The sequence below is a fragment of the Macrobrachium rosenbergii genome, chromosome 22 (genome assembly GCF_040412425.1).
Source record: "Macrobrachium rosenbergii isolate ZJJX-2024 chromosome 22, ASM4041242v1, whole genome shotgun sequence".
Taxonomy (NCBI): Eukaryota; Metazoa; Arthropoda; class Malacostraca; order Decapoda; family Palaemonidae; genus Macrobrachium; species Macrobrachium rosenbergii.
Window position 1 is genome coordinate 21106068 of NC_089762.1, and position 11043 is coordinate 21117110.

At 43.3% G+C, this 11043-nt stretch overlaps 1 protein-coding gene and 1 pseudogene across 1 annotated transcript in view; both read right to left on the minus strand.

Moving 5' to 3' along the window:
- The window catches only part of LOC136850625 (protein artemis-like), a 100383-nt gene that overhangs the window by 56235 nt on the left and 33105 nt on the right, over positions 1-11043 (minus strand). The window contains exon 4 of the mRNA XM_067124323.1: positions 1082-1245. Within this exon, the coding sequence (XP_066980424.1) occupies positions 1082-1245 (164 nt within the window). The remainder of the gene's footprint in view (positions 1-1081; positions 1246-11043) is intronic.
- LOC136850892 (5S ribosomal RNA) lies at positions 10366-10486 on the minus strand (annotated as a pseudogene).

The following is an 11043-nucleotide window of genomic DNA, read 5'->3' on the forward strand; positions in this document are numbered from 1 at the left end:
CAAGGAGGGAACTGGCTGTGACATCACCACAGCAGACATATCACATGAGAAGGCTGTTAGTACCACTGTCAGCAGAACAAGGGGTGACCCATAATGATGCATGGATGGTACCATATGCTTGAGTTCCTGATACACAGCCAAGGAGCGAGGCAACAAGCCATCCAAGGTTGGTACTCCTGATAGGCCTAATGATGCCCAAACACTTGCCACATTCTGCGCACCAAAGGCTGTAAAGAGGGACAAAAATGGAGATCCCCCTCTGCTCCCCAAAGGGAAAGAAGAGCCATAGTTAAACAAAAAATCTCCCGAAACCCCTCCCGATAGGGAAAAATCTAATACAGAGGGCGAAGCAACTGGAATTGGCCTATCAAAAGAAGGGGCAGCCTCAAGAGGAGGCTGAAAAGATGAAGAAGGAGACGCAGAAGCAACCAACAAGCCTGGCGTCTTCGGCTTCATCTTGTGTTGACCCTTCTCGGAGAACCTCTTCCACTGATCCACTGACCAAGAACGACATTCTGAACAAGGATTAGTGACATTACATACATTTGCTCAGCACCTGCTACACATTTCACTTGTGCTGAGTTTCTGCTTTTAATACTTAATAACCCAATATCCAAGGAAAATGAATCACTGTATCACAGAACCACCCAGTCCAACAAATAATATGAAATTAATGCAAAAACCCGGGAGGCAAACAATAAGGAACCCCCAGTAACCCAAAGCTGGAAGGCATCATACATTGGCAACCAGCAATACAAATTCATAGAAACTAAATAAAGTTATATTGATAGTCAAACCACATAAAAACACACAATCAGTACACCAAAATGAAAACCAGACTAAAAACTGATGAACGAAAATAACATTGCCGAACCACCAGAAGTAAGCATTCCTAGAAAGAGTAACAACTTGATCCCTGGCAATCAAACAGTAACTGAGAGCCCAGGTGACTTTCCAATCTTGAACAATACAGTACAAATCGGTGATGGGAATTTCAACATCCACACAAAAATAGCAATATCTGTATATGATTAATGGGATTGTGATAAAACAAAGTTAAATGAATATCTCTCAGCCTTACCCTCCAATCACATGCATGTATCCAAGTTTCAGTAGCATCAGGAGTTAGAGCATCTTGAATTTCAGGTACAGTGTCATACATCCGATATTTCCAACGGCTGACATGTATACGCATACCAAATCGCTCATGGAGACTTCTGTACACATATTCATACCCATATTTTGCTGTTAAAGGAAATAAATGCTATTAATATTATATCTCTACTCTGCAAGTAACACAAGTTTTTAAAAATTAATTTATAAAAATTAATTTTTTCATGAACAAACTTTATAATTAAATCTCTCGTAGCATAATCTCTAGTCCCAAAATCAGAACATTTCCATAGCTACAAGGTATTTTATGTAGTGTGCTGGACTAATAAGAATGTGGATGAAAAAATCCATTAAACTACAATTAAGATTCCTCAAATAAAATTTAATACAAGTGGAAGGGGACATCTGTCCACATTCAGTTAAAACACAAGCAAGTTGCAATTCCATTAACTTCATGACACCTAACCCCAAGTATGGATACCTCAGGCTCTTGTAAAATAACCTCTTAGCCTAAAGGATGTACTTTTTGACACTTCGCACTTAATGTTGCAGATAAAAACAGCTGTGAACCCTCTAAAAGATTTGGCTCTCTCAAGGTAATATCTTATGAGCTCTGACAGGGTATTAAGCAAGTTTTTAGTTAATACGCTGAAGATGAAGAGCTTTTTACCACAAATGTATATGGTGTATTTTGGCCCAGAATCCATACATATATGAGAAACTCATAGTATGGCGGCTTTTGGAATGTTAAACTTGGCTTGAGACTGCATGAAGTACGCTCTCCCTACATAACGAGGCTGGGGTGAGGAGAATGCAGTTTTCATCATTGTATCCTTCACAAAGACTGACTAGCTCATAAATCTTACTTGACAAACTCTTCAGCACCAGAGCTAAATCCTACACTGGAGGTTTCACACTTCTATGTGGAGTCTTTGTCAAAATGTTGACACAAGAAACCAATGTGAGAAGAAAAGGACATATATATCTGTCTTCAAATACCTGGGACAAAGCTGATTTGTTTCCTTTTTTTTTTTTGCAGACACAGATAGCTTCCTTGATCTTCTCAAGTACATAAAAAATACAGCTACTGTGGGAATAGCATCAGGGAAGATTCATCCTGTCCCGGATACTATGAATGTGTACCACTCTGATACAATCCGGTTGTTGACATCTTTCTTGGTGGCAACAGCATCTGCATACTCAACTACACAACCTACCTTGAGGAGGTATCAGTACAATGGAAATAAAAAAATTAGGCCATAGGCCAATTGCTGAGACCAGTAAGGCCATGCAACGCTGAAATGGAAACTGAGAGTATAAAGATTTTAAGGGTGCAACAGGAGGAAAACCTCATAGTTGCACTATGAAACAACTGTCAGGAGAGGGTGGAAAGTAGAGATGGAAGAAAGACCATGAAAGTAGGTACAGTAAAAGGAATGACAGGGGTTGCAGCTAGGGGCCGAAGGGACATTGCAAAGAACCTTAAGAAATGCCTACAGTGCACCACATACGATGTACTGATGGCATTAACCCCCTAAAGGAGGAGATATCACGTGATAACCTCCAAGTATGTGAATGAAGAAGTCGACGATTTATGGGAAAACAATGGAAATAGTGCTATTATGGTCATAGTGACACTCAATGATGCTTCCTTCCAGTTTGTCCAGAACTGACCTGACAAGGGGAAAGGATGAAAAGCATACATGTCAGTGCTGCCTCAAGGAGCTAAATAGGCATCTGTTGCCAAAGCTCACAATCTAGAAGCACTGAGCAGTAACCCGGAAGCTGAATGTTGAGGTGGTAGTAAACATATCAACAAAATGTATGCTAAAAGGTTTCATATTTCCCTGCATACCTGAGGGTGAAGGGACCATTCTGTTAGATCCTAGTTTCTTTGATTTATGAATCTGCCAGGACACTGTGCTTCCCTGGGACAACCCTTGGGGCAGCAGTGCATGTCTTTCCTCAGCCTTAAGAAATATCTCCACTGCTAGTTGGCATGAGGACAAGGGACTTTATGCTACCTTAACTGCTTACGTACACTACTGTGGTTGAGTTGTCAAACATTTTCCCTAAAACTTTATTATACAGGTGATAGGAAAACTATTTACTGTATCAGTAACAACTGTTAAAATAATATACCAAGGCCTGGAAACCTTGGAAAACTTTAGTTCATGGAAAATTAATTTGTTCCCAGCTGCTTCCTCAGACCATCTTCTCAATATAGACATTCCTTGCATGTAAGCAACCCATCTCTCTTCAGGCATCTGAGAAGAACAGGCCCAGAAAATATGACCCTAGTGAAGCCTATTCTTAATATGACCACATCTTGGCACCAGTGAAGGTCTAACAAGACTTTTTGTGACATTGGTACTAGATGGTCCTTTGGATGCTTTGCTGCTGACCATTTGGCATTAGAATTGTCATTGTACAGATCTTATGCAAAAATGACTGCAAGGAAACACCTTTCTAGGGATGTTAGATGTACTCTAAGTTCCAGCAAGATGAGTTAGTTGAACTGGGCACTGAAGGAAGACCTGGAACTTGGAGGATATTGTGGAAGCATCTTACTCTGTCCAAGGTTTGACAAACTAGGGCAGTCACTGTACTTACTTTGCCTACTGGTAGATGACTTTCCTAGGAGACAGCTCTGACATCTACCAGCTGATAACTAGGCCTAGCAACTAGCACAGGTTGATAAGAACCTGCAAATGCTCCTGGAGCTTCGATGCTTAAGATGTCATCACTAACTATACTGTTTTAATTCATCCATCACCAACAAATTAACACTTATTGACAGGAGGTCTTGGCAACACTCTGAGATGTACTCTCTTCGCAGACAAAGAATGAGAGAAAAATCCTGGGCGAAGGATATGGAGGAAATAATAATTAAACACTTATAATAGGCTTTTTTTTCAACTATTACAGGTAATCCCCAGGTTATGACTGTCTTGGCCTATGGCAAATCCATACTTATGGCACTTTTTCAAATATATATATTTTATCCACTTGCTCCCTCGCCTGGTTCCTTTGCTTCCTTTCCGTGACTTTGTCAGTCTTGTGTCAGGGTTATCAGAAATTAACCTTGTAATAGTGTAATAGTGAAGTGTTGTGCAGTGGAGGCGGCGACTGCTCCTCCCGCTGACGCTCCTAGACAAAGGTCCCTGTCAGACTTCCCTAAACCTGGGAGGAGGCATACTGGAAGTCCAAGGGAGGTCAGTGGGGTTTGCCCATGGACCAGGTAGTTGCCCCCTCAGTCGAACCTGTAGTATATTCCCAGGTATCGGCAGAGTCACCGAAAAGATGTCTTGATGGATGTGTAGTGGAGGAGGTGCCTATTCAGCCCGTTGGATCTCCTAGGCCTAATGTCCCTGCCATACTCCCCTAAACCTGGGAGGAGACATACTGGCAGTCCAAAGGGGTTTGAGGAGTTTTGCCCCTGGGTAGCTGTCCCCTGAGTCTCAGCAGACTGTCATTAGAAAGGCATCCACAGGAATGTGCTTTTTAGTGGGGACTAGAGGTGCCTATGGCGTTTTTTCTAGTGATTCTCGGCCACTGAAAAGGCCCATTTCAGCTGCTGAAGTGTCTGAGCACCCAGTATTGTAGACTAGAGGCGCTCATGGTGCTTTTTCTAGTGATTCTCGGCCCCTAAAAAGGCTTGTTTCAGCTGCTGAAGTGTCCGAGCACCCAGCAGTGTGGACTAGAGGCGCCGATGGTGCTTTTTCTACTGATTCTCGGCCACTGAAAAGGCTCGTTTCAGCTGCTGAAGTGTTAGAGTGCCCAGTGGTGTGGACTAGAGGTGCAAATGATGTTTTTTCTAGTGATTCTGAGCTCCCAGCAGTGTCCAAGCACCCAGTGTCTGAGCGGCCAGTGTCCAAGCATCCATCTGTGTCCATGTGTCCACCTGTCTGTTTGGCGCCAGCTGTCAGGCATCTGGTGCCACAATCCGGGCACCAGGCGCCACCTCTTCAGTATCAGACTATACAACCTGCTCACAAGTGTTTTGTCTCTCTTCAGTCTGTCCCATCCTCACCTAAAACCTAAAAGGCGAGCCAACACTACAGTATTTCCCTTTTAGCTACAATTATTGTCTCAAAGTCCTGTCTTTTGCAGACAAGGATTTTTGCGTCCAGATTTTGAGCTTGTTGAAGAAAGCTCCCACCTCTGGCATTTTCTTCATCCTCAAGAAGTCTCTCAGGGATCTGGGAGTTTGACTTTCATTGAAAAGGGAACCAGACAAGTGTCTCTTGTCTTTCCCCTCTCTGGTGTTTTGATGGAATTATCCTCCTTGCCGTAGCTTTTATCAAGATTTTGAAGTAAAGGAGTTTCTTGATTGACACAGGAGCAAAAGTGTTCACTGAGAAGCTTCGATTCATTTTTCCTGTTAGTCCTGTCCTGTGCGGACAAGGACAGTTGAGACAGTTTTTATAGAGATTTCTGTTTTTCTTTGGAAGCTCAGATAGAGAGCTCTAGTGCTCCTTTCCTTCCGTGAGAACCACACAGTTGCAATCAGTCTACACTTCCTCTTCCTCAATAGTCTCCATCACAAGAGTCAACTTTTTGAATGTCAGTCGCAAATATCAGAATTTTTTTCTAGCCTCTTCTTTCTTACTCGGAACATTAGTGGATGAGTCTGCTGGGGACTCTTTCGTCCACCGAGATGTTTTCACGTTAGACAGGCATCACAGGAGGGTTTTGCTTTCCTCCTTTAGTTTTCATCCAGTTCCGAGATTTATAGCACAGTCAGTATGTAAGGGCTAGTAGCAGGGGAGAAAAACTGGATACAGGAAGAACTGGCAGCAGCTAGTAGCTTGAAAGCTAAGAGCTCAGTAGATGGCAAGCGCCCTGAATCCAGCTGCCAAACCATCCTCAAAACTTCCATCATAACCAAAATCAAAGCACAATTTCTCTCCTTACTATGTTCTGCCCTTACACTTTTCAGTTTTCTGCAAAGGAAAGTGTGATAAGATGCTTAATTAATTCCTATCAAACATTTTCAAAGACTTGCAGGTATACATTTCATTACCGAAAAAATCAGCTCAGTAACGAACGCAATTTTTGCTTTATTATGCTACTTGGTAAAGGAAAGTTAATCAAATGACTGGAAATTTGCTAGAATAGCAAAAACATGAACTTGAATCAGCTCTTAAAAGCAACCAAACGATAAAATACTGATCCCAAAGGTTATAAGCCTGAAGACTAAAGAAATCTGCCATAATACTTCACCGAAATCTGGTTATATGACCGGCAATTAATAATAAAAAAAAAAAAAAAACTGCTGCAAAGATCTGATGTTTACATCAAGACCAGCAGAAACACAATGAGACTGTCTGCTAAGTCGTTCCTGGTTCCCATTAGTGGGCAGGACTAGCCACCCACGCTAAACACTAAACAACTGAAGTGCTAGCACAAATTTTGAATTTAAACTGCTGCGATAGTTTGAAACTAATAGCTATGTAATTACTTGGTGAGTTACTTATATAAAATATCACTTTATTCCTCTTGAAAAAGCACAAATACTTCCTCAAAGTCTGATTTATACCAGAAGGTGGAAATATGCATCCCTAAGATAAAAATGCTGCCAGGAAGTACACATTGTGATGGACTACCTCACTGATTCAATCCCAAAAGCGGTCTGCTTAGTAACATGTGGGCTAAAATCCACAGCAGGCACTTCTATTTTCAGATGATGAGGTTATTAAAGGTTAAAAGGTTTACACACTAAGTCTATCTCGTGTGAAAAGGACTCATGTTCTTGGATCACCTGGGCTGCCTCTTCCACTCCTTACCAGAAAATTTAACCAGGTGTAAAATGTTTTAAGAGTCAAAACAACCTCTCTTTGAGGTGAAGCAGGCTGCTAGTAACATTCCCTGATGGCGTGAGTGACAATGGAGACAAGTCTCTTTCACAGAATGTCTGATTTAATGGCATCATCACAATTATCAGACTGATGGCCGAGATGACAATGTGAAGACCTACACGAAAATTGATGGTGACTAGACCAGAAGCACCTTGAATGACTGGTATAGCTGGTATATGAGGCACAGCAGACACCAGTAAATTAGGCAAGACAGGAATCTGAGGAACTGAGAGCACAGGCTGGGTGTGGAGTAAGCAGCAGGAGTGCACATGTGTGTGGGCTGGCTGAATAGCAAGCACAGCATATTGATGAAAGACTGGAAGCAAATGATCCAGACACCAACCATAAAAATTAAGATTGCAGAGCAAAATGATATTTTAATGATAAAACAAAGTTTGTTCATACTTACCTGGCAGATATATATATAGCTGTATTCTCCGAAGTCCGACAGAATTTCAAAATTCGCGGTACACGAGTGGCCGGGCAGGTGGTTAGTACCCATTCCCCGCCGCTGGGAGGCGGGTATCAGGAACCATTCCCATTTTCTATTCAGATTTCTAACGCCACTGACTCCTGAGGGGAGGAGGGAGGGCAATATGAATATATATATCTGCCAGGTAAGTATGAACAAACTTTATTTTATCATTAAAATATAATTTTGTTCATGAGACTTACCTGTCAGATATATATATAGCTGAATACCACCTTTGGAGGGGTAGAGACAGCCAAGAATTAGGAAAAAACCAATTATTAGTAAAATTATTTTGGTTCCTTATCTGATAGCGTAGCTGACTGAGTGGTTACTGTCACTCTAGTCTGCTTCTGCTTTACTAGAGACCCCAGCAAGGTAGTGACCTATATAGCTGGCGACTTCTAGATGATCTGTCAATGGGGCGTGACCACAATGTGACTAGATCATAGACCATACAAAGAGGACAAAAGAGCATTACTAACCACCTTACCAACACCTAAAGCGTTAGTTTGCAAAGGATTGGGAAGACTGCCTCCAGTAGTCGACCCAACAACCATAAAAACACAATTAAAAAGGGGATAGGATCAGAGTTACCCCCTGTCCCCAAGGTTGCTGAAGCAGCAATGTATGGTCCCAGCGAAAAGCAATTTTCAGTATGCTACCTAAACATCTTGTCAAGAGTGTGAGGCAAACACCGAATTGACTTCGCCAAAATGTGGCACTGAGAATGTCACTGAGTACCATATTTTCTTGAACGCCATGGAGGTAGCAACTGCCCTCACCTCGTGAGCGTTAACTCTCAACAACTTGAAGTTGGAGTCGTCACAACTAGAGTGTGCGTCCTTAATACATTCCTAATGAAGAATGCCAGTGCATTCTTCGACATAGGTTCAACTGGTTGCCTCACAGAACACCATAAAATATCCAAGGGACCACGAGTGTCCTGTGTTCTTTTAAGGTAGTACTTGAGAGCTCTAACTGGACATAGAACTCCCTCAGGTTCCTGTCCAATAAGGTCTGCTAAACCTTTAATTTCAAAGTGTCTAGGCCAAGGGTTAGAAGACCTATCATTCTTAGCCAAGAACTTAGGGGCTTAAAGAATAGACAGCATTGTGTTCCTTGAAGCCCACATGATGACCTCGAACTTCGCTCACTCTCTTCGCCAGAGCCGTGAGGAATGCCGTTTCGAGTAACATCCTTAAGAGATGCAGAGTGGAGAGGCTCAAAAGGACTAAACATCAAAAACTTGAGCATTACGTCCAAGTTCCAAGCAGGGGAAATTAGCTGAGGAACCTTGGACGTCTTGAAAGAGCTCGTAAGATCGTGGAGGTCCTTATTGTCAGACAAATCTAATCCTCTGTGTCTGAATACAATCGAAAAGCATGCTCCGATAACACTTGATAGTCGGAACTGCTATATCGAGTTTTTCTCTTAAGTAAAGGAGAAAATCCGCAACCTGGCTCACAGTGATAGAGGAAGAGGAAAAGCCCTTCTTTCTACACCAACCTTTGAAGGTTGCTCACTTGCTAGATATATCCTTTAGATGAAGAACTTCTGGCTCTAGCGATGGCCCGTGCCACCTGGCCAGAAAAACCCCTTCGCTCTGACCAAGTTTACGATAGTCTGAAAGCAGTCAGGTTCAGAGCGGGGAGATTGAAGATATCTCGTGAAGTGGGTTTGTATGAGCAGGTCTGCTCTCATAGGAAGGGTCCTCGGAACGTCTACCAACCAGAAGAGAAACTCTGAGAACCAGTGGTTGAAGGCCAAAACATGGGGATGAGAGTCATCCTCGTCCCTTGTGAGGCCGCGAACTTTATGACTTCTCCCAGAATTTAGAACGGGAAAAGGCGAAACATCTATTCCCGTCAATCCCAGGGAAGAGCATCTATCGCAACTGCCCCCGGGTCGAGTACAGATGAGCTTTATAGAGGGAGCCTCGCTGTTCTTGAGGTCGTGAAAAGATCCACAAGATGGCGACCCCAAAATTTCCAAAAATCTTGGCAAACCTCCTGATGAAGGGTCCATTCCTTCGGCAGGAGTTGATGGCGCCAACAGAGCAGGTCTGCTCGAACATTTTCGACCCCTGCAACAAAACTTGTGAGAATCGAAATGTTGCGAGCATAGGCTCAAAGAATAATCTCTCTTGCAAGGCTGAACAGGGAACAAGTTGTATTGTCCGAGTTTGCTAGAACTACACGATTGCAAACTTGGACCTCGAAGAATTGGAGAGCTAAAAGATAGCCGCCAAATCTTTGAAGTTGATGTGCCAGGACACCTGTTCCTCTCTCCAGGTTCTTAACACTTCCTCTCCTCTAGTGTTGCCTCAACCTGTTGACGACCAGTCGAAAAAACAACACTAGGTTGGGGTTCAGAAGCTTGAGGGAGATCCCTTTCTGCAATTTCGTTGGATCGAGCCACCACCACAGATCCTCTTTATATAAGGAAGAATTCTCAATTCCTCTTTCAAGTCTTCCTTGCTTTGTCAGTTCTCCAACAAAAGAACTGAAGAGGCCTGAGATGCAGACTCCCCAGAAAAACAAACTTCTCCAGCGAGGAAATGGTCCCCAGCAGACTCATTCTTCCTTCACCTAGCATGTTTCCTTTTCCAAGAAGGCCGAAACTTTTTCGTACATAGAAGTTGCCTTTCTTGCACGGAGACGCTATAAAAGCCGCTGAATAGATCTGAATTCCCAGACACAATGGACAGTGAGGGGATCAGCTGCGACTTTTCCACAGACCAGAAGTCCCAGGGACTTCACGAGTTGCAGAGTCAACTGAAGGTCCTCCAGATACCTTCGCCGACGAGCGCTTTCGAATCAACCAGTCGTCCAAGTAGAGTGAGATCCTGACGTGCGACAGGTGCAACTGCATCGCAACGTTTTTCATGAGAAGTGTAAACACCCTCGGAGCAAAATGTGACGCCAACAGCATCTGGTGTTCCCAGGCGGTCAACCATCCAAGTACTGACCAGACCCAACGCGTTGCTTAACTTCACTGATCGGATGAGAAGCGGTGTTTTCAACGTGGTATGGCCGTTGTGCAGAGTCCAAAGCAGAGAGCCCTGAACTGGTACGTCTAGTCCCCAAGACAACCTGAGATACTTCATCGAACGTGGATGAATTTGGGCGTGAAGATAAGTATCTTGGAGATCCAAAGATACCATCCAATCCCGGGATGAAGGGCTCCTAGTATTGACTGCGAGGTCTCCATCTTGAACTTTTCCTTCCGGACCAAGTTGTTCGACCTGTTGACGTCCAAGACGGGTCTCCAGCCTACTGAAAGTTTTGAGACTAGAAACAATCTTTAGTAAAATCCCGGGAACTGCGAGTCCAAGACCTGTTCCACTGCTCTCCGCCTCGAACATCTGTTGAGCAGGTCAAACAGAATTTTCTGTTTGACAGGAAGGCAGTTGGGAAACAAAAAACAAAGGAGGAGGAGACAGGAAGGGAATCAAGTAACCTCTCTCTAACAGTAGGAGGGACCAAACGTCTGCCTCACTCTTTCCAGGCTTGTGCAAAAATGAAGCCTGGTTGCTAAGGGAGTCTGGAGATGAAGGGAGTCACTTGCTGCCTCTCTTGAAGTGACATTCCTTCTTGG